Source organism: Ammospiza caudacuta, chromosome 1 (genome assembly GCF_027887145.1).
Source record: "Ammospiza caudacuta isolate bAmmCau1 chromosome 1, bAmmCau1.pri, whole genome shotgun sequence".
Lineage (NCBI taxonomy): Eukaryota > Metazoa > Chordata > Aves > Passeriformes > Passerellidae > Ammospiza > Ammospiza caudacuta.
The window spans coordinates 23957370-23982196 of record NC_080593.1 but is presented as its reverse complement, the minus strand read 5'-3'; the positions used below and the strand labels follow the sequence as shown (position 1 = coordinate 23982196).

Here is a 24827-nt window from a genome sequence, read left to right as displayed (position 1 = left end):
GTCAAGGCACACTGACACATAGTTGAGCAAAAGAATTAAAGTTAAATAGTATATTTCAATATTACACATTACTTTTAATCCTACTGTACCTCATTTGGGTTGTGGCTTGGTGTCCTTTTGGCTTCCCTTCTTCCTTCATCCTCCTGCTCTTTTTTCTGTAGATCTTGGATTATTTCTTGCAACTTCTTTGTTTCATTCCCTAATTTATGAACTTCTTGCTTCTTTTCTCCAAGTTGCCACTGAAGGTCTTCTACTTTGGACTCCAGTTCATGGAGTTTCTTTTGTACTATTATGTTAGCATCTTGTTCTGCTTGTAGTGCTTGTCTCTGAATCTGCCTTTCTTTTTCCATTTGCTGTCTCACTTGCACAGATTCCAGTTTGTACTTCTCCATCTCACTTACTAACTCCACTATACGGTCATGCTTTTCATCCATTTGCTTCTGTAGCTCTTTAAGCAATTCCTCAGATGGATTAGGTGCTCCAGCTTGCCCCTTACCTTCAGCACTTTGAAGCTGAGCACACAGCTCTTTTTCCCTTTCTAGGGCACTGCTTATTTCGAGAGCTCGAACCTTCTCTGACTCAAGAAGCACCTGCAACTCAGAGTTACGGCCTCGCTCACGTGACAGCTGGGCAGCACTGAGTGCTTCTTGGGATTCAATCCTCTGCTGCAGATCACTTGACAGCTGCTTCTCCTGCTCCAGAAGTTTACTTAACTCTAAGTTCTTTTGTTTTTGATCTTCAAGAGAAAACTTTAAGTCCTTTCAAAAGAAAACAAGAATTGATCAAAGCCGTTTGCGCATATTTTCCATTAAATTCTGCAAAGTGCAAATATGCTGCCTTAACAGGTTTTGCTTTCCCAAGTCATGTGACAATACTCTGGATGCTGCAGTTACATGTGATACTAAAATACATTACAGATGTCTTTATTCTAAAATCAGATTATTTCATAAAAGAATCTTTTTAACACATACTTTATAGTGGGATACAAACAACTGTAGTTCTGAAGTTGAAGACAGCCAGCTGCTTTTACTTTATAAAACTGTGAAAATGATTTTCCAGCTTTGGATTTCAAGATGTAAATAAATTGATACTGTTGAAGTTATTGCTTTTTTGCCTTTTGTCTTGTACCAGGATACCTGCTCACCACTATATCAAATACTGCAGAGGTACCAAGGAAGGTACTAATGAAACATTTTCTCCTAAAGTAAACTCCCTAGTTTGATTTTCATGAGGTGAAACTGCAGACTTTTTAAACTGCGACAAACAATATGTCTCCTTAAATCATTTTCTTAAATACTGTATTTTATGAGTCAGGCTGTGGTGGGAGCTGAGTGTAGCCATCAGCAGTGTCCTGTCCCCTTGAATAACTGAGAGCCATTATAGAATCTTTTAATCTTGGGCCTGAAAAGCACAGTAAAATTCCTATTGATTTAAATGGAATGAGCATCAGGCCTTTTTCATACTTTGCCAAACAGCTTCTATAGATTTTTCTTCAGCTCTAGATGATATAATACTGCAGCTGAAGACAGAACAATGAAGCATGCATGGGACAAAAAATGTGAACTGAGATGAAATGTTAACCAAAAGAATATTTTCATGCTCCTTGATGTCCCAGACCATTTGGGATTATGGAATACCTCAAGCTCTTCTCTTCCTCTTTCCTCACTGCGTTCCATTTTAGCTTTTTCTTTTTCCAAAGCCCACTGTAGCTCTCTTGATCTTTTCTGTTCATTGGCCATTGTATCCTTGAGAATATCTAGCTCAGCTGCTTTTTCTTTAACTTCAGTCCTAAAAGAAAAATGGAACAAACTTTACATTAGGCAGTGACTCTAATCCTATCATGATGCAGTCAGTTACTTGGTATTTATTCCATCCTGGGCACTGAAAACACTGCTAGTCTAGTAGAGTAACAGTGAAAAGCCTATTTAGAAAGACAAGACTAACTCAAACCCAAAAGAGTTGCACAGTTCAAGAACTACAAGTGTGTTCACCCTGCTACCTTTGTAGCTGCCACTGGTGGGGGCTCAGAGGCAGTTAGTGTTCAACCTTACCCTGTCACAGGCCAAAATCTTAAAGAATGCCATGGAAGTGCATCTTGCTGCCACGTTTCTCAAGGGAAAAAATATACGGGGGGAAAAGGAAAAATCTATGACCTAAATTTTCATTTTTTTGCAAATAAATTTTGTATCTGTTTTGAAAAAGAAACTTGCTCCTGATAATCTGTAAAAGCTATAAAGTAATATGTAAAGTAATCCAAATTTAAGCTCCAGCCTAATTTGTTATCTCTGAGCTGAACATTATGATACTGTTCACGGGTGCATCCCTCTGGTTCAGGCATAAATAATAATGGCTTTCCCAAGTGCCAAACCTGTGGTTTTTGCTATCAATCCTGTCAAAACAACATTTAAGAGTATTTCATATGGAAGTACTTGCAAAGTCATCTTAAATTTGCAATTTTTTTCTCAGTGTTCATAGAGATTAAAAACCTTTAACAAATGTGGTCTATGTATTAGCTTGTATAGTGTAGCCTAATGCAACAAATTTTTAAAAGAAACTTGATAACTAATAGAGTTAATTATTAATTGAAATATATTCTTTGTCAAATGTAAAAAGTCTATTTTTGTCAGGTAGGTTTTACAGAAATACTGAGAAGCAATTGTACTACATGAGATCCAGACCCTTAAGAAAAATCAGAATTATGGTTTCAGATTAGCAAAGATAATCTTCACAGTCAACACAGACAGCCTGGCACTGAAAGCCACACCTGATAGTTTCTAGGTCCTTGAAGTGCTTGTGCTGTGCTTTAAGGGTTGCTTCAAGCTCTAGTTTGGCTTGTGCAAGTTCATTCTTCATCTCTGCGCCCATCATCCTCTCTGAATTCAGCTGCTCCTGAAGCTCTGCTGCTCGGTCCTTCATACTCCGGAGCTCCACTTGCATCTCCAGAATTTGCAACTGCTTCTGCTGCATATTATACTCCAGCATTTCTAATGAGAGCACCATTCATATGGAAATTACTTCATGAAAAACTGTGTTTGGGTAAAGCTTCTCCTAGCCAGAGCATGACCACTATTAGGCAATTATTAAGAGTGATATTTTAAAATAGTATTTTCTTTCAGTAGCACAATAAAAGCAAACCCATGACTTTTATACTTGAATACCTTTCATACTTTGAAGAAATTACTTCAACTTCTTTATTTCTTAAAGGCTCTAAGATGTGCGCAACTATTTCAATATGCATCATTTGGATAATGATTAACACAATTTAAGTTAGTTATACTATATATGTATACTTATGACCTAATATTTGTAACTAAACACTGACGGTGAGCTTTACTTAGTTTTAAACTATACCTGTTCTCTGAACCTTTTGTTCTTCACTCTAATTCCTTCTTAGTTTCTGCATTATGACTGACTATCCAACTTAGATAATTTCAAAGCTGCTGAACCTAAACAGTGAAGGATATACATGGAAAATGGCCTTAAAATTCAAGCTCCATTTTTATAGCAATTGAACATAACTTTGTATCACTTTCAATTTGCTATAAGTCATAGGAACACAGACTATCTTAATTTTTGCAAAAGTAGTTAAATAAGACTGAAGAAGATGAAAAGTATGCATGGTCAGAACACACATATCAAAATCAGAGACTAAAGAAAGTCACCATTTTTGTCACTCACAACATTATGAGTACTGCCCTGAAAGCATTTGGAAACAGACATATATTACCACAGAAGTCACCTTGGCTTTTTGAATCAATCTCTTGCTCTCTCTTGGGGTTACTTTTCTTACTGTTCATCTGAGCATGTAATACTTGAATCTCCATCAGCAAACTTCTTCTGTCTGCATTCTGAAGACTGTCCATTGCTGCTCTCTGGTTAGTAGCCTATTAGCATTAGAAAGATTTCTAAGTAAAACTCCAATTTTTATGAGAATAACTATGGTGTTGACATCACATTTATTTATATATACACAGTCCACATATATTCAAAACATCTTCAATGAAGTCAGTATTACAATATTTGGAAAAACTACTTGTTATTTTTTAGTTCTCTTCTAGGCATCAAAATTACAGACTGAAAATTGCTATTACTTTTCTGGCAAATTGCAATTTTCTCACTAATCCTTCCATGTTCCAGAGGAGGTAACTGACTTCCCTCTGTCCCATAGCAGCCTTAACACTTTCTCTTCTTGCAAATTATTTTGTATAAACAAGCTACCTTTTCTCTTAGACAGTGCAACATAATTCTAATCAACTTAATGACATCAAGCTCAGGACAACTGTGCTCAATGCAAATTGATCTCTGCAGGCTGTATATATTCTGTACCATGTGCACCCAAAAGTTTCTTTCCCATGCCACATAATTTTTCTTTTAAAAGACACCAGTTCTTTCTGCAAGTCTGACTTTGTTTTCATCCTTAGACTGTCAAAACTACCATTAATACATATATTTATAATGGATTTATAAATTTAAAATTAAAATAATGTAGACAAACACTTTGACTACAGTACAGTTTATATTACCTGCTCTTGTAGTCTGTGCTCTAACTGATTCATCAACATCACTGCATCTCTTGTGCCCATTTCTGCAAGTTCAGTTTGAAATGCAGCAAGGAGAACATTTTGTTCCCTCACAAAAAGCTGTTGAATGGCATGCAGAAGTTCTCCTCGCCAGTCTGACACACCTTCAGGAGATTCAGTACTTGCATAGATCTGCAGTGGTACAAAAGCAATTTAAAGAGCCAAATGGAAAGATTACATCATTATAATTTCTATGTATAGTGTGTGTTTTTCAGTGGAATGTTTAGCTTTTCTTAATAATTGTGTAAATTTCACCCATCCAAATGGATGTGTTTACTGTACACATCACAAATTTTTCTGCATTCACAAATCATAAACTTTTTGCTTTCGATGGAGGCAATTAGCTTTTTGTAACTGAAAACTTAGCCCTGTGCAGTTACTACTGATGTCACTATATCACACTACTCTTTAATTTTTCTTATATTACATGTCTTTCCCTTGGCTGTCACAAAGCTATGTGGTATTGTGCAGATACTGTGTATGAAAAAGATTTCATTTTAAATGACATGAAGTTCATCTGCCCACTTTGCATGCTAAAGAAAATGCTGAAGTAATAGAAACTACCTGCATATATCCAGGAGTCTAACTGGGGTAATTTAACAAGCAAAAGTTTTAACAGATTACTGATTAATGAGCCAATAAATAACAGCATTAAAAATTCTATTTAAACTGCTACTGGAACATGTTTCAAAATACAATTCTTCTTAGTAGGTGGACCTATACAGTCAAAAGTTATCAATGCACAGAAGAACAAATATAAGCTGTAATCCCATTAAGTGCAATATGCAATTTTATGGCACATTTAAAAAAAGCTTCACCTTGTAATAGGATATTTAAGCATTTAAGCCTGAACAGTGGATGCAACTTAGAAGGCTAAAATAAATTATTTTTTACTCAGATAGAATCTTACGATATTTTTTATACCTCAGCTTCTCTATGAACTTCCATTTTTGCAATTAGGTCTTTCAAAGATGAGATGGTGCTTAAGAAAGCTTTTCTTTCTTCTAGCCAACATTCTGGCTCTTGCTTATGAGGTGACACATCTTTTTCACTATATGGAAATTCAGTGAGAGACAGCACCTGTATGCCTTCATGATGGACTGCTCTCAGCAAACCCTACAATGAAAGCAAAAAGAAATCAGTGAGGCCAGTAATAACAACATATAACAACAATAATAACTGCAATATTTAAAATGTACTGGAAAGCTGGTACTTCTAATTTGATCAGGATAAGGAAATTATACTTCCTCATATCAAGGACAGAAGAGTCACCCAGTCCTTTATATGTGTCACAAAGAAACTTATTAAATAGTTATAATTTTCCTCAGTTTCAAATAAAATTTTCCAGTGTACATCTGTCAAATCAATTTTTTATTTTTAAAATAGCTACTAAAGGAAACTGACATTTTCAAAACAGTCCTGGGAAGGCTTCCAGATGAGCTCTGACACTCACTTTTTGAAATTATTATGAAGCTAGGGCTTTGTCACAAAATACTTCTTAAAAAATGTAATTAAAGCATGATACCCTTACTGTTTATAATAAAAAATTTGCTTTCATAACACAGTTATAAAAATAGAATCCATAAAATTGTGTAACATGTGATCACGACACTATTGTTAATACAATTACATTGCAACAAATTATAACTATTTTCTATTTTTATTTCTCATAATCATAACTGAGAACAAGCCTACAGATATAAAACTCATATTTAGCCTAATTTAAAATGCAAAAATGCACATCACTGTGAGAAGATGTATTAAAATAGTCAACACTAAAACTTATCTAAATGGCTCTGTTATAAATGATCAAGCAGAAGGTAATCTCAACTTTCAGTAGTATCACTCTTGTTCCTTAAAAAAAAGGTTGAGTCTATATTTTACCTTAATTTTTTTTGGGAGTAAATCTGTTGAAGTTTCACCTTCATCTATTCCTTCAGATATTGTGTCAGATCCCTGGGTCTGAGCAAGATACATTCCTTGACTCCAGTCTGAACTGGAGTCTAAAATAAAAGGAGAGAAAAACATGAAAGCTAGGTTACTGTGAAGCTTTGAAGAACAGGCATCAGAAAACTATTTTTTATCTGTTGTTTTAACAGGTAGTTGCATGTCACTAAGGGTTCATTCTAAGCCTGGAGACTACCTGTTTTATAGTTTTTCTTTTTCCGTTTCAGAGAAGTAACAGCAAAACAAAACTAAAAAATAAAACCACAACCAAACTTTAAAATCCTTATTTTATTTTACAAGACAAACAACTACTTGCATAAACACTAGTGCCAAATGACCCCTCTTAATATGCTTTGCATTGCCTATGTCAAGGATCACTTGAATAATTTCATTACACTTGGAGAAGTCAATCTCTGTCATCATCTCCCACTGCTAGGGAGTTGTAGCTTTAAATACTAGAAGGAGATGATGAAGCTATGGTGAAGAGATCATGTAATAGCTAAGAAGGATGCAGAACTCCTATGGAAAGGAAAATAATTAGCATCTGATGCCTCAGATGCTAAAACTAAAACCCATCTCTGCTCCAGACATTTTCCTTTTGTACCAAGTTAACAGACATGGCATGTCCAGAACCTTTTGCCAGTGCAACAGGCTTCTGCTTCAAGCTGGGCAGTAGCTGTTTTGATTTCTTAGAACACAAACTCTTTAATGGTAAACTTAATAACAAACAAGCAGATTTAATTTATAATGCTGTTTGAAATCTGTACAAACAAATCTCTTACCACTAGAACCTCCATCTCTAGCTTGATGTGGTGGAGAACGTGCTAATCCAGAAACTGGGATTCTCTGTATTTGGAAAAGAAAACAATCAAGTCTTTAACCCCTCACCCACTCTCAGTAAGGGAGAAACTCTTAAGGAGCAGGAAATAATGTGAACCAATTCCCCTGCAATCGAAGCAATAAAACTAAATATGAGAGAGATGGCATTCCACAGGGTGACCCACATTTCCCAGAGCAGGGCAGGTTCAAGGCAGAAGCACAAGGAAACAACTGATAGTTGAGCACACTTGCAAACTTCAGGGCTGAGAAAGGGGTTCACAATCTCTCCCAGGGCCATGGAAACATTAGAACACTTTAAAGGTTTTTACTGAGCATGTGGTGGTTCACACTTTACAGATTTTATATGGGAATTTCTGTAGCAAAAGCAAAAGCTTGAATTGAAATATTTCAGTAATTATAAAACAAAATACATACTTCTTTGGCTTGTAGAGTTTCTATGACTTCCTTTAAACTATTACATTCTTCAGTCAATACTTGTACTGCAACAAACTTCTCTCTCTTTAATGCTTCAGACTCAGAGATATGCCTTGTCTCCATGTCCATGATTTCAGCAGCATGGAGCTCCTGCATTTGGTCAATTTTTTCAGTAAATTCTCTTATAATCTCTGCAATCTCTTCTGAAGAGCATTCATTTTGCAAATCAATTTGGATTTCTGCATTTTTAACAAGGACTGGTGAGACTTCTACAGTCTTGTCTGTTTTTGATGAGGAGCTGTTTCCAGTTAGAGTAGACCCACTGGCTGACAAATCACATGATATTTCTGCATCCTTCTTGCCTTCAGTTTTCACCATTTCTTTGTTCTTTCTCAGGTAACTTGCAAGCTTCTCCTCTGCTTGAACCAGGTTCTCTTTGACTTTGCACAGGTCTTCCTGAAGATGCATCAGACTTTCCTCTTTTACCTGTAAATATGGAGATTCTCAACTGCAATCCTTCTAAATACTTCAAACAGCTAAAATCCAATTACAGCTCAGTTTAGTTCTATTTTAAAGCAGTTATGACACATGGTAGCACATATTATCTCCTCAGAAATACAGCTCTAGATCCACTGTTGCACTGTAGTAAAACCAAGTACTTTGGCAATGAGTGAATATTTGATCTACAGCCTCAGCTCTGTTCCCCTCACAGTAGGCAGTGAGTGGCTGCTTTTCTTGGTGGCATTCTCAGTAGAAGATAAAAAAATCCCAAACTATAGCATGCATATTCTAACAGTAAGTCCTGTACAGCTGTTTTATTTAAATACAATATGGAACACTCTGGTTCTTACTGTTAGTTCTTGTTGAAGTTTTTCTGCCTTTTCTCTGTAACTGTTCAGTTCTTCTTTAGCAGCAGCTGCCTCTTCTTTCACTTGTTCAAGTTCAGTAATAAGCACTTTTTCTTTTTGACTTTGCATGAGCTGTGCTTCTACCTATATGGCAACACAAAACATGGAAAATGGTAAAGATTCAAGTTTTAATAGCACTGATCACTTTCACACCAACTTACAAAGTGAAAAGACCAAAGGGGAAAACAAATGTATGTAATTTGGGTTAACACAGCTTCCAAAAGATAAGACTAAGACCATGGGAGGAAAGACTATCTTACACTGAACTCAAGCATAAATTGGATACACCACACCGCACAGGGAGGAAGGTCAACAGAGAGTAGGAAATTATAATATTATTTAACTTATAAGACATTTATGACATGCAATAAATTTGTATTTGGATGAAAGATCTTAGAATCTTTTCTTGTCCAGTACTAGGTTCCTTGACTTCCGAAACTCTCACATTCAGAGACATCAAGACTATTTTTGGACTATCAAATATAGTTTGGTTTCTGATGGCTCTAAATTGAGAAGCAATAAACCACTGCTGCATGGAAATCTGGACAAATGAATATTGGAAAAGCCACTAAGGGAAATATCTTTGGAATTGCGGTGGGAAAACAAGAAAACAAATCAAGATCAAAACATATATAAATAAACAACTTCCATCCCAAAAACACCTGTATAGAAAATCGGTATCATTTCTCTTATCATTCTGAGTCCTCTGTATGTCTTAGACACTTTATAATTTTAATTTTTATGTCTCTACATCCACACCATGTAAAAGTGTACTACATTCCATTCTATGTCAAGTCAAAGAAGGAATAAGAAATTTTTATGTCCAAAATTCAAAACCACATCAACCAGTCATGAAAAGGTAAGGTATTTTTATTACACAATGGAAACTGATAGTGGGGTTCCCCTAAAATAACATCCTTCCCTTCTTTGTAACTGTAGGAGTAATATAGAAATGAAAGTGCTACACAGAGCAGAATATGCCTGTAGTTATTCTCATTAAGAACCATTTCATTCATTACACTTACATAAAAGAACAGGTTTTAGTGAAAACAAGAGAAAAGAAAATGATGTCTATTTACCTGATAGGTCTGCATTTCTTCTTGCTTAATATATTTCTGAATCTCTCCTTTATGTTTTTCTTTAACCTCTTCTAGCAATTGCTGAAGCTCTAAGAACCTCTCTTCTTTCACTGTAGCTTCCCTTTGTGCAACTTTTACATTTTCTTTTTCTAGCTCCAAGCTACGATTTACCATTGCCAGTTGGTCTTCCATCTCACTAAGCCTCTGTGTTAAGAGTGATAATTTTGATTCTGTCTCATTTTCAGTTCTATCACTCAAACCCTCTGTTTGGGTATTCTTGCTTGCTTCATCTACACACTCTGAAGCTTCCTGCATGAATCTTCTCTGCTCTTGAACTGCATTTAGCTGAACCTGACTCACAAGAGCAGCAGCAACTTTCTCCATTAGTGTCTTTTCCAGTTCTAATATCCTCTTCTTAAGTGTTTCTTTTTCAGCTTTGCTTTGCTCTTTCATGTCTTTTATTTTATTGTAGCACTGGCACAGTTCTAAATCTTTTTGCTTAATGCATGCCTGAAGTTGCTGCAGCTGTATGTCCACCTTGCTAATGGTGACTTTTGCATTCTCATCTGAAGTCCTAAGCTGGGACTGATCTGGCAAGTCTATCTCCTGACATAAGTCTCCTTTCATTTGTTCCGTTTTTCCATTGCCCCTGTCTTCTGGTTTTGACTTAACACCTTGGACCAGTGCACACTTATATTTCTCTGTTACACTTGCATGCTCTTTTCTTAATATACTTATTTCTTGCTTTAACTGGCTCATTTTTAACTTTGTTTCCTCAAGCTCATTCTTTGCTTGAGACGCCTCTGCATTTATGTTTTCTACTTGCTTTTCCAAAGCTTCCTTTTCTGCCAGAACTGCTTCAAGTATGTGTTTTGCACTGTCAGCATCTTCTTGAAAACCAGCAATATCTGTTGGTGTCTTTTGTTCAATAATTGCCAGCTCCTGCTGAAGCTTATCAATTACATCATGCAACTGCTCTATCTCCTCATCGTTTTTCTTCTTCACACGTTCTTGATCACTTTTCAGACATTCAACCTGGGCTTCAAGCTCCCGTATATGCTCATTTTGCTCTTCAATAACCTGGGGGAAAAAAGCCAAACAAAACCACCAAGATGATGTTTGTCCGGGACTTCCCAGAAACAGTTTAATCAAACTTTGAAAGATCTTGTGAAAGAAAGTTCTCAATGATTTCTCAACATGATATCTCTTCGAAAGCTTTAATGAGAATTGAGACATCTTCAAATAGGACTGAGAAAGTAGCCCAAGACCTTAAAGAATTGAAAAATAGGTATTAAAGCATCAGATGAATTGAAAGCATTTGTAACATTCACAGAGGTAGGGAACACTGAATTTTAAGCAAATATTTGCTTATATAAGACACATCCAATTTAGATGAATATGTATTTTAAATACAAATAGACCTTTTACTAATTGTGTTGAAAAATACCAATGTAACATGCTTTTTAATCTTAGACCACTGGAAACACCTATCAGTTGACTGTGACATTTTCTGTCACAATTCCAAATATGTGTTTGTGTGTTTATGTGTGCATGCACACATGTATGCAAATGTGCACACAAACATGCAGGGCAAATAGTACACACAGACCCAGAGCACAATAATTTCTTTGTGCCACAGTTTAAATCAAAGTAAAAAGAGACAAAGTTACAGAAGTATTTATTTGATAATGTATATGACTACCCAAACAAAAATCACAGACTCATGAAAACATGAATAAAATAAGAATAATACTTTCCTAGATTACTTCTACAGACACTTGAAATTAGATGCTGTGTAAAGGGATCAAAATTCTAAGAAATTAATAAAATTATGTAACTGATCAAATATGAAGGTGATGACTTTATGTTGCAGAAAAGAGAAGACATCTTATATTGGTTCCTAATAAATGAGTAGAAACAAAAAATGGAACGACTGGTGTTGATGAAGTCTAAATTCAATAAACAAAAAAGTGTCAGCAAAAGGAATAAAAATTTGTTAAAAAACCTTCTTGGTTAATTGCAGTGGAAGAAAATTTCATTTTAGTGTAGAAGAATGATAAAAAATTTATCTTTATGAAGACAAAATAAAGACAGACAAGATTGTAAGTAGTAAGGCTAAGAAACGAAAGTTATTTTTTTTAAAGTGAATGTTTGGAGATCTGAAGTCAACAGTGCTTCTACAGTGGAAATGCAGAAGGCAGAAGAAGATATGTCAAAAATAATCCAGAAAACATATAATAAAATAAAATCAAATCAGTTATGGTATCTGAAATAGGTAAGAACTCTATTAGAGTCTTTTCAAATATGAAAAAAACATGCAGAAAAAATGAAAGATGATTAACTCATTACTCAAACAGCCATGTTTTTTCCTTTATGACTCAATACATCACTACACTTCATTAGTTAAGTATAGTAATAAGATGACTCTGTAATAAGCATAATATGTACAAAAATAAATGGGACCATACAAATTAGAAAGGCTGGTTTGCCAACCAAGAACTTAATATTAAAAAACCTAAGACTAGAGAAAGCTCAGAAAAACTAAATAAAATCTGAATGAGTCATAAAATCATTAAATGGTTTGGGTTGGAAGGGACCTTAAACATCATATAGCTTCAACCCCACTGCCACAGGCACAGTGATCCTGGTGACTGCTATCAACTCAGCATAATAGTTTCTGTTCTTGATAACATAATGGAACAAAGGCCCATAGAATGCAGATACAGTAACTAAAAGAAAAGCACTTAGTGGAATGAAGATGTCTAAGGGACTTAGAAAAGGGATTAACCTAAGAATAATCTATTAATACTTAATAATGCTCTCATAACCAAGCAGAGTAATGATTTCATGTCCTGGAAAATAAAAGCAAGTCAGAGGATGAAATTAAGAAAATTAAGCTTCATGTAACAGGAGAAGAACCAATTCCTGAAAATTAATTATAACTGAATCCAAGGTATTTTTCTCAAGGCAAGAACTGTAAGTCTGTTACTGGGGTCATTGTATAGAGCAGAAATGTTCCGGATTCTTGGATTCTGGATATTTCCTAAATCCAGTTTCCTAAATCCAATTCAAAGTTTCATCATTATTCACTGAGTTTCACTATAACTGAATTTTGAACTAAAGACTCAGTGAAATTATCCAGCTCACTGAGAGCTCTATTTTAGTGGATTCAATATGTTGTAGTAGAATGTTGGCCTAAATGTTCAGTCAGCTACCAAGGGATAACAGACATCCTGTTCTTAACTTGCTTTTGAATGAAAGCTTATGACTAATAAATAACATTCAAAATAGTCAGAATGCAAAATTCAGCCACTGAAAAAATCAGTGTGTTTTATCTGTATAAAATTAAAGCAAGCAAAAAAAAGATGAAGCTGATAATCAAAAAAACACATAGTTGAAAAATAACAGAAAGATACAGGTGCTAAAGCTCAGTAAATAAAAAATAAATCTGCTTCTTTTTTTCTTTCTCTCTACTTCTAATAAAACATAGCATTTTGTTTGTACCTCCATGCTTGAAATTGGATAAAAAATGTTGTCAGCACCACTATGAGAACAAAACATTCACACAAGCTCATGGAGCTCAGAAGTAACTGCTAAAAATGCATTAAAATCTCATATGATCCAGCAGATGTCACTGGAGTGCAGCACTGAATGTATGTCATGTGAGGGAAGATGCTAAAATGAATGTGGAGATTGAATCCAGCTACCTAAATACTATTAAATATTCAGAAGTATTGGAACAAGGAATGAAGAATTTAAGACAAGAACTCAAGCAGAAATAAAAGAGAATAAATAAAAAGAAAAGCAAGCAAAAAAGCATCTGTCATACATGAGACTAAAAAGGAAAAAGAGATTAGATTTAAAGCATTGCTTGAAATAGAAGCATTTGCATTTTTAAATTAAGGTGGCAATAGAAGATAATGCAACTGGTGGGGGACGGAGGTTTTTTTTTTCCCTTCAAACTAGCAGTGTTGTGAAAATAGGACTCTGAAATGGATTTCAGAAGAATGTACCTTGTTGTCAGTTGTGACTTCAAGTTGCTGTTGCAGTTTTGCTATTTGTTCATGAAGATGATATATTTCCTGATCCTTTTCTTGCATGATGTGAGCGAGCCTCCCAGCCACTAAGTGATGGTCCTTTATGGCAGCATCTTCAGATTTCTGGATAGCTAGTCCTAGTATTTCCATTTCATCCTGCCCAAAACCCCCCCAAAAAACACATTAAAGTTGTATATAGCATTTTCAGCATATTCTTGTATGCATATTTCAAGTGTAGGAATTAAAATACACAAATTTCATGGAATGACAAATACTCATATGAGCCTTTTAGTATTTTGGCAAGTTGAATGGTGGAATACTTGAGAATAAGAAAGAATTTGATGTCTTGGCATTTTCAAAGAACTTATTTCTGTGAAGGAAGGAGACTAAATCTTTAGGCTTCTCTGTTGCACAGTTACCTTAAATAATTTGTTCTCTTGTTCAAGTTCCTGCAGGTGTGTAGTGGACTCCTTCTGCTGAATTTCCAGCTGCATGTGCAACTGTTGAACTTCTTCATTTTTATTTTCCAGCTCCTCTCGAAACTGCTCCAATTGTTCCTCAAGGTTCGTGACCTATGTTTCCAACAAAAGAAGCAGGAAAAGGAGTAGGAAGCCATACCAAAAATTAAGTGCTATAAATTTCTCTCCAGTAAACTGGTTGGCTATGTACAAACAAAAGAATGGGTACTTGGTGATATTCTGAGTCCTTAAACTGAATGGAATTTTAAACAACACTAAAAAAATCAGCTTTCCTTACTTGGGCTGAATTTCTATTTCAGAAATACTCATGCAAGTCATAAATATTAACATAGAACAACAACTATCATGGATCATGAGAGAATTTCTAAGGGATTTGGAGTGCTGTCTCTCTAACTATAAAAAATCTCATCTGTATAGTTCACTAACCTCAACAAAAGGCAAAAACTGACAAAGATCTAAGTAGAAAGAGAGACATTTCACAGGCATTTTACCTCCTTTTCCTTTCTGTCCACAGCTTCTCGTTCAGCTTGCAGTTGTACTTCAAGAGGTAACTCTCCCTTTACTATCATGGTGCCAAACTGTTTCCTTTCCTCCACCTATAAATAGAAATAGTACTAATAGTTATCAGATTAAAAAAACATACTATTTTGGTCTCAAGAAAATAAGAAAGCAGCAAATCCTTGATAAATTTCAAACAAGAAATACCTTTTGCAAGTGGTCTGCACTGATGATTAAGGCTTGTTCCAGTTCTCTTATCCTGCATTCTAGTTTCTCAATTTCTTCATTTCGTTCTTGTACATCTCTCTGAAGCTGCTCCTTAGAGAGCAAAAGCTCACTGCATTTGTCTGTTTTTTCTTTGAGGTGATTTGTTAACTGTTCAACCTGATGACAAGATGGCAAGATTATTATATTGTACTGCTCTAGAAGGGTTAGCTAGCAATAGCAACACCATTCATTTCTGACAGGAAGAAAATATTCCTCTTTTTCTACCATAACAAAACTCCTACTCCTTAGGTGAAACAGAACATACAGTCAGAATACCGTGGTACTACATCCAACAAATACAAACAGCATTATTTAAGAAGTGGTATGTTCTGTGCCACACCGCCTACTTTCTAGATCTGCTCTTGGTCTTCTGAAGCCTTCAGACTCTGCAGTCAGTTAAAAGCAAGCAGCACAAAATCCCTATGCAGCCCACTAAAATGATGCCTTTAACATCTATGGATGGAATGTCTTGATCCTATGGTCAAGAAACTAATTGCCTCAGAGGAAAATCATAGTTCTAAAAATCTGTGACAAAATTATTCAAAAGAAGGAGCTGATTAGTGACATACAGGAATATCCTAAAACTCAAAGCATCTTTAACACTGAAGAGAATAGCTGTTCTTAAATCACAAAAGACAGGAAGTTTTTTGCTGTGTTCCCTAAACAGGACCAAAGAGATGTCATGAATGTAATAAATTCACTTTCTATGGGGGATTGAACATTCTGAATCTCAGTATATCAGATGTATGTATCTCAGAAGAACATATTAAAAGATTAACTAAAGTAGCAGAGACAGTAATATCTATCCACTTCTAGCTGTATTTCAGAAATTATTAATTGAAATTACAGATAAGAAAGACGCATAACAAATCCGTAGTATGATGTACAGAGATAAGACCTGAGTAACTGAGCAAGTGACAGGGAAAGTAATCTTTGTCCCACTCAAGAAACTGATTTCAGTATTTACAATTAGGAAGTTACGATGTAGCCAAAAGGTAGAAGACTCAAAGCATTTCAAGAGATAGGAGAGAAGAGGACCAGAACATAAAGCTGACAGGATGGTATTATTGACGTTATCCATCCATGAGTAACATCACAGTCTGAAGTGACCTCAGAAAAGTCCTGAGAGAGAAATGGAAAAATAAAAATCAAGTCTGGAGCAGACTCTATGACAACCCTTCCTGGAATAAGTTGATAAAGCTGAAACAACAGTAAGAAACAAATTTAGTTATCAACCAAAAATGGCCATGGCATTCCCTCAAAGCAGAAGAGGATTTAAAAAAATATGCAACTATGAAAAATAAAATAGCTCTCTCAAAAGCATGATAAATAATGAAAATATGTATATTTACAAAATATTTCAAGGAACATTGAGACATCAAAATACATGATATAGTAAGAATATGTACTGCATTTGATAAGATAAATGTAAATCTAATACATTATTGAAAATCCCATCTGTAATTCCTAGCACATCACATTTAACATCACCTATATCTAAACCAGCTTCTACATCTGTGGTGTTTGCAGACATTACCTTACTGTCTACCTACTAAAAAATTCTAATTTAAAAAGTAAAGTAAAAATCTCAAAATTTTAATCACAGTTAAAGCATGTCTTTACAGCATGTTTTCAATTTCCATTGTAGCATATCTGCCACCTTAAGAGAGTACACATATGTGTACATGTACATATAAATCAGGATGATTTTTATATCTAGATTCTGAACAAATAGGACAATTTTTATCATGCTATCAAATTTGAACTCTTCTTGGGAGAATTTTTTAATGTGAGAATTTTAACCAGGAATTCCATGGCTATGCTACCCATGCCAAAAATAATAAACAGACATGTAACAAAGTGAACTGAAAATGAACATCCCGGATTCAGGAAAATTAATTAATATGGAGGTGCTAGAGCCACCTCCATCTGTGTAAAATGTCAGCAGGAGAGGAATGTGCACACTCTTGGCAACAGAAGGAAACAGATGTAGAATTGCTCTGTATATTCTGTTTAACACGTACTCAGCTAATTCCAGATGATTCATTGTTCCCAGAGGTTGATGACAACCATATCCCATAGTGCTAAATTAACACTGTCATATTTCATACAAACCTTTGTACTAAAAAATGTTTAGAAATCCAATGAAACACAGTTTTAAACCTGCAAATTCTAAATAGGTAAGTAATTTGACACGCTCATCTCACATATAAGAAATGTATGTCCTATTACTGTCTGAGGTCCTAAACTATAGCCTACAATACTAAAATGGTTTTGGTTGGAAGGGACCTTAAAGGTCACCTAGTTTCAACACACCTGCCACAGGCAGGGACACCTTCCACGATTTCATATAATACAGAATACTAAATACTGCTAATATTTAAGAATTAAATGACTGCAACTGAACTACTCCAGTTAGATCTTTGATTTGAAAATGACAATCTAATGTAAAAGAGGGCATTTTAATGCTGAAAATCAAGCAAGAAAATCATGCAGAAGTACCAGCCTTGATCAAAAAGCAGCACACAAGAAAACTCACAAAAAATAAAATGTAACTTAATTGACTAACAGTTCATTAAAAAAATCTGCAAAAGCATTATTACAGATAGCACTTACACCGCTGACAATTCTTGATTTTGCTGAGTCTAAGAGCTTTCTGGGATTCCCTTGAGCTGCTGTTCTACAGTCACTACATTTGTTTCAGTGCCAACAGGTGTTAAATCTCAGTAACTTGATTCCCTAAGTAGTGTACATGTGCTATAAAAACAGGATGTCAAAAAAACCTGTGAGAACATGTAAAATTGCTAAAATAGGCTTGAACGTTTCCACAAACTCTTGAGAACAGTGGTTTTTCTAAGTTAAGTTACAAGAGAAAGCCTTATTGAAAGTCAAGAAGTTTCTGTATGTCTGCTACTAAAAACAAACAGCCTAAAAAAAACCCCAAAACACCATTCCACCACTTTCCTGCAACACCTTCAATCTCAGGGCTTTTACTTTCCTGCCCTGCAAATGGACGCAGAGTAGGTACACCATAAAATAGCTTCAATATAGTATCTTAAAAGCTGTCAACTTGTCATTTATATTGATTGAGTACAAGTAACAAAATGTGTTACCTCTCTGGTTTGATGTTCATTGACAGGCTGAGTCCTTTGTGGAATCTTAAGCTGCTGTTCCAGCTTCTGTATCTCTTGCTGGAATACATCTCTCTCATGCTCTCGGTCAATTGCTTGCTCCTGAAATTTAAGGTATTATGTGGATACACCATTTGATTTAAAAACTATCCAAGTTAAGTGTCATCACTTCTAACTTCCATTCATGTGAGGCTGGTAATAGTAATATCAGAATTTATAAGGTAGCAGAACCTATTGCAGATACCATTAACATCTTAATAATTTGGGGCAATAAATTTCCTATTTTTAATCAAAAAATTAGCACAGCACAGACACATCAAGTAACATTTCACAAAAATGGAAGGTTTGTGTCTTCTGTTCCGGGTACACTACACAAATGACAGCAAGCAAATATTTTATGATTTCTTCCCTACGATTTGTCTTTAATAAATAAACAAATAATAAGTAGAAATTAAAACCAGAAATTACCTATGGGTTAATATATGAAAAGCCATCAGAACAAAAGAACTATAAATTGCTTGAAATACAGAGCTTGTCTTAAGCAAGCACTTCAAATCAATTTTCAACTTTTAAAATGTTATTAAATTCTTGGGCTGGAACCTACAACACAGCTGATGTTTGCTATCATCTACCTATGTTTGCTCAAGATCTGAAAAAAAATCAGCATTTCTCCCTGAACCAAACTTCAGTAGCAGTGCTACCCATCCTCCACATCTTCATGATATCTGCCTTTTACCATACTTACATCTAGAAATTTTCTTGTTTTCTCCAGCTGCTTCTCCAAGGCCTGGTTCTGCTGCCTTAAATCCATTAGTTCTGCATTTTTCTCTCGTTCTAGCTCTATGAAACGACTGACTTGTTCTTCCAAGTCTATTTCCAAGACTTTCACTTGCTTCTGAAGGTCATCATACTCCTTTTCAGCTTGACGTTGTACTTCAATTTTTTCCTTCATTAACTTTTCTGTTTCCTCCAGTAATTCTGAGTATAATAAAAGCATCACTACTTTTAGATACAAATAGTAAGCAATATTATGAAGCAAAACCACTCCCCAAGGTATCCATGCTGTAATCTGCAGAAGGATGTGAACTGGCTTGGGTTTTTACTATTTTTCTTTTTTGAGAATATATTTTCTTCTAAAAACTAATCACAATATTGACTGAAGCAAATTCGTATTAAAATTACTATCCTTTAGGTAGTCTTCAAAGGACTGTAACAGAAGTTGTATCAGAGCACTCCCCTGTTTAAGTTTCATATCAATTAAAAGGCCTTTGTACAATTAGAAAGAAAAGAAAATGTATGGGGTCAAACCACAGCTAGAGTCAGCACAGGAGTTAACAGTGATGTACAGAAAACCCAACCCTCTTCTCATCCCCATTGCCAGTAAAATCAATCCACTCCCAGATTTCATTATTTAATGCGATACATATAAATAATTTGAGGGAAATACTAAAAGACTTAGCGAGGTTGCTGGGCAGACAGAGAGGAAAATTACTGACCTGCAAGTGGAGCTTGCAAAATCAGTGACTGCATGAATGCCCAATTTTGAGTCATCATGAAAAAGCCAGCAAGTACATATACAGGAAAGCCCCAAAACCACTCTAAGACTCTTAAGCCACAGCCCACTGAAGTGCCTATTAAACAACCACATGAACCCCTTGAGGTAAAACCCAAACAAAGTGCACTTACTTTTGGAGAATCATAAAAACAGGATTGATATTTAGACAGAAACAATAAAATTTACTTTCACTACAGAAGAAAGATCCTTCAGGCACCATCATCTTACATCGTATTTAACCAATTCTCATTTCTAGGTAACCATTATATATCAATATAATAAGATGTTTAATTACCACACTGAATGACTCAGCTGTATTTGGAAATAAAAAGAAATAAAATACTACAAAAATATCTCTCAAATACCATCTAAGTAACTGTAATTCATAGGTGAATAAGATGATGGTTATTTATGAATTTGCTGATTATGTTTAGAAATTATAAGAAACGTTGTTAGCAAAATGTAGAACTGAGTATGAAATACAACATCAAAGCTGCAGGCCAGTAAGAATGACAAGTAACGTCAGTAAGCCAAAAGCCCAATAATCCTGATTAACAGTGTCAGTACGTGTCAGTCTTCCACCCAGTTACAGATTGGCCATGCAACATACAAACACACCTGCTTGGGAAGCTGCATCGATTGCAGCATCTACTAGGCCTAGGAGAATAGAGAGAGAGAAAACAAAAAAAAGAAGCAAAGTAATTCACATGCCAGCTATAGTTTTCTCGTGGTGCAACAATGTAAGAGAAAATGAAGCCAAAGATAGATGTGGCATTTAATGACAAAGTTGTTGAGATAATTTAAGGAATGTGACAAGTTATTCTGGTATGCATAATATAAGTACCTACACATATTTATAGAACTGTTTGTCCTTACAGCTCTTAAACATGAAAATAACTTTAATATATTTAGAAGCCTAAACTATATAAAAAATAACTAAAGTGGCATCATAGACAAGGATCTTCCTTATTACAGAGTAGGAAGCAGCAGGCTGTTCTTAAAATTTTGTTGTTACAGAAAATTGCAGGAAATTGCAAACACACAAGATGTGCAATCTACAAAAAAGGCAACATTATAAACTGGAATAAACTTCTAGAAATGAGATAAAATTCTTACTTCATCCTGCTATTTACAATGTAAGCACTGCAATCCCTGAAGAATCAGTACTTCTTAAAACACTAGAGTTCTAGTTTTCTTCCCCTCTCAAACATGAAATATTAATTTCAGTTATTAGTTTAAGGAAGAATTAAAAGACACTTTTACTTCATGAGGGTAAATGCTTTTTTTTGAGTAAGCAGTTAGTTAGATTATACTGACAAGGTATATATCTGAAATTTTCACCATCAGGGCTGAAAGTTTTCATTACTGGTAGATAAAAGGCTTTCCTTATCATGGAACTGTTGTGCTATTCTTCCCTGAAAGAGGAATTTATTAGAAAAATTTATCTTCCATGACTAAAATAAATACAGCTGTCACATGTAGTGCAATCATGTTCTAGTAGGTATGCTTCCTAGTCAGTCTTTAAGTCTGTTTGGAAAGTATTTAGACAGCATTTTTATCTACTGTTGCTATTCCATCTCCAGTGGTAATCCAAATGAAAGCAGATTTTTGGAGATAAAGCTTTTTCTGGCTTAAAGAACAGCTATAATTTCTCAACACTTCTAAAAACTCAGGCATTTTGTGTTTAAAAATCAAGTTATCATGCTAACATCAGGCAACAGGTGTGAAAATATCACAATTGGCCCTATCACATTTTTACTAATGATCACAAGGCAATGGGGAGAAGCCCTTGCCAAGACCACATATTGTTTTTTAGAAGTAAAAGCAAATGTCACAGAAAGATTGTGATGAATACATACGCTGCTCTACTGGCCCCGCCTCTGCTCTCATGGCGTCCTTCTGTCTGGAGAGTAATTCCTTTTCTTCCTGCACCTGCTGCTGTTCAGCCTCTAACTCCTGCAATTTGTTACCTGTACACAGCAGCTCTTGCTCTAGATGGTCAATCACATCTAGTTTTTCCTGGAGTTGTTTTTCCAGAAATGCTTTCTCATCTGCATAGCCATCAATGAGGCCTGTAAAACATCAGTTCGGAGGCAGATGTAATAGACAATCAAATCCATTTTTTTTCTTGTTGAAATCACTATTGTATTCTGACATGAATGCACATGTCTGTTAGATGCTCAAACACCTAACAATTTCTACTCCTATCCTTGTAATCCTTTCATCATGAACAAATTACAGAAAAGATACCAGAACACCAAATAGAGCTCTTAATTTTAACTCAGCACAAAACCTCTGGAGCAAAGGAACTCCAAAGCCACAGTAAAATATGTATGTAATAAACACAGGAGAAATAAGAAATTTAAATAAATTCAGTATAAATCACTATAAATCCCGTCCTGAATCAGTATTAAAATGGATTTTACCCTGTCTTGAGAATGTAGAAAAACTAAAAGTATTTACATTTGTTAACCATGTAGACCCATCTTTTCTTTCCATATTTGAATTCACAGAGAACACACAGGACTGGACATATAGGACTGGATATTGAAACAGAAAATACTGAATGAGTAACATCACTTATAACATTTCAAAACTTTGAGACAATACAAACTCCAGTGGTTATTCCCTCTGTATCAGATGCTGTTCACAATGAATATCTAACAGATTTAAGCTGAGAGGGCATTCCCAGGTTAAATGGAAGGCATACTCCCACAAAAAATTATGAAGTCTGCTAAAATCACATGTTGTGGTATTTACTTCTGCCAGGGTTTTTTTTTTTTTTGTTTTTTTTTTTTGAGATGTAATGAAAATTGTCAGAGTTCAGTGAACAAATTTGCATTAGCTTTTCCATCACATCAGATAAGTCATATCTGACACCACTAAAACACAAGAGGTTAGAAGATGTCTCAGCTGCAGCAGTTTTTGTGATAAGAAAGAAATGATCACAAATGACACATTTAATCTCAAGAGAAGACCAAGTGCCATCAGATGTATAATGAACTAAGACATTGCTCTGCATACCTACCTGAGGAACTCAATAAAAGAATGCAGTTTGTCAGAGTATGCTCACAACTCAGTTCAACGGGCACAAATCAAATAAAAAGAGTTCTAAGACATCTTTGTTTTGTTATATCAACATCAACAAAAAAAGTTGCCAGTCATTTAAAAGTGCATTAATTTCAAATGCACCTAACTTACAACTGTGAAATATATTTATCAAAGGCTAACACTAACATCTAATTCTCTCTTATATTCTAGAACTGCTCATGAACCAAATCAACAAAGCCATTCTGTCCTAAGATAGTAGGCATTTTTACTTTATTTTACTGAAGATTTGTGAATAAAATTTCTATCAAGACAAAATATTATCCTCCAAAGAAAGCAGCAGCATATAGCTGCCTACATTCTGAAATTCTTCAATATTAAAAAGTTACATTTTGTAACTTCATCTGTGTCAGAATATAAATTCTTGGGTCATTTATATCTTGTGGAAGAGTTCTTCATATTTTTGCATGTTAAGATGCGTTCTAAACAATTTTTTCTTACTCTTAATTTAATCTTGAAAAAAAAAATAGTAATGCCTATTTCAGATTTTAATCCATTCCCTCTGAAATCAATTTTCATCCTTTCTGGTTTTGCTAAAGCTACTGAATTGTTGCAGCCAGTACTGCTGTTGCTGATACACAACATTTATGCTGTATGAACTACAGGCCATCAACTGTCCCTCACACCACATTTTAGACACATGGCTTAGAAACCTGCACTGCTTTTCAGCTTATGTGTGTCCCAGCTATTAATAGCATGTGCAACCATGATGGATTATCTGTCTGTGCAAAAAGAAGAGGAAGCCTGGCAGGGTAGCATTCTCCAGGAGTAACATTTGACTAACAAACTTCACTCTATGCTCCCACTTTGAAACAGAGAAGTCTGCTGAGCATCAAAACTACCAAAAATATCTTTCTGCTTACTACTATGGAGACCCTATCTCTAGAACAAATGTTTTTTGCATATTTTCCAGATGCTAATCAGATATAATGACAGAAATGTTGAGTGGCTACAAAACATTGAGCTATCAAAACAAGAGAACAAATTAAGTGTCCGTCAGATTTGAACATATTTTCCAGATGCCAGAAGAGATTATTAGATTTCCCCTGCTGTAAGACACTATAATTTTTAATTGCTTCCTTAATGCAGTTGCAAATATACTTTTTAAAAGATCACTTCAAACAGTGCAAATTGAAACATATTACCATCACATAATCACATTCAGAATAAAGATTCTGTGTCAAGGTCAAAAGGCACAGAAATACAGGAAAGTGCACTTCAACATATGAAAATAAGTTTGGCATTTTTTCCTTTCCTCTCACTGATGTTAGCTGGACATTGGAACAGCCACTCAGAGAGGCTGTGGATATTCAAAACCTGACTGAACAGGGTCCTAGGCAAGCTGCTCTACCTCATCTTGCTTTGAGCAAGGGGTGGGAAGAGTTGATCTCCAGAGGTGCTTTCCAGCCACAACTATTTATGATTTTAAGCTGTTAACATTTAAGCTTGTCTGCACAAACAAACATGTTATGATGAAATAAATTAATTCTGAGGATTCAAACACATACACAACCTATTATTTTTAATATTGTCATGTACATTTTCAGACAATAAGTGAGTCAAAATTGGAAAACAGAATCACAGTGTGGCTGATGTTGGTAGGGACCTCCAGAGGTCATCATGTCCATAACTATCCACATGGCTGAAAACATTCTAAAATTTACAAAGAAATTGAGATCAAATTTGCAATTTCTTTACCCAATTAATAAGTAAGTAGATGCAAGTCCAACAACTCATAAAAAGAGCTACTCACCTTCAGCTTTACTAAGCTCCAATGCCAACTGTTCTCTGGCTTTGGTTTCCTCATTGAGACGTTCTTGTAGCTCTTCCTGATACCTGATAAATTCTGTGGCCTCTTGCTGCTTTTTGAAGGACTCTCGCATGAGTTCTGTCTGAGTAATTTTAGCATGTTCAAGCTATCACAGGAAAAAAAATTCAAACATTAGATAAACCTATTCTATCACTCCTATTTAATTCAAAGTTG

At 35.1% G+C, this 24827-nt stretch overlaps 1 protein-coding gene across 1 annotated transcript in view; it reads right to left on the bottom strand.

The window, feature by feature from the left end:
- Positions 1-24827, bottom strand: part of AKAP9 (A-kinase anchoring protein 9) — a 105514-nt gene that overhangs the window by 9204 nt on the left and 71483 nt on the right. The window contains exons 23-42 of the mRNA XM_058808715.1: positions 24597-24759; positions 21595-21807; positions 20354-20392; positions 18926-19158; positions 18163-18282; positions 14990-15166; positions 14776-14880; positions 14225-14377; positions 13782-13961; positions 9769-10848; positions 8633-8773; positions 7782-8267; positions 7310-7373; positions 6465-6583; positions 5505-5696; positions 4524-4712; positions 3740-3884; positions 2765-2984; positions 1638-1788; positions 90-758 (exon numbers count right to left, since the gene is read on the bottom strand). Of these exons, the coding sequence (XP_058664698.1) occupies positions 90-758; positions 1638-1788; positions 2765-2984; positions 3740-3884; positions 4524-4712; positions 5505-5696; positions 6465-6583; positions 7310-7373; positions 7782-8267; positions 8633-8773; positions 9769-10848; positions 13782-13961; positions 14225-14377; positions 14776-14880; positions 14990-15166; positions 18163-18282; positions 18926-19158; positions 20354-20392; positions 21595-21807; positions 24597-24759 (4839 nt within the window). The remainder of the gene's footprint in view (positions 1-89; positions 759-1637; positions 1789-2764; positions 2985-3739; positions 3885-4523; positions 4713-5504; positions 5697-6464; positions 6584-7309; positions 7374-7781; positions 8268-8632; positions 8774-9768; positions 10849-13781; positions 13962-14224; positions 14378-14775; positions 14881-14989; positions 15167-18162; positions 18283-18925; positions 19159-20353; positions 20393-21594; positions 21808-24596; positions 24760-24827) is intronic.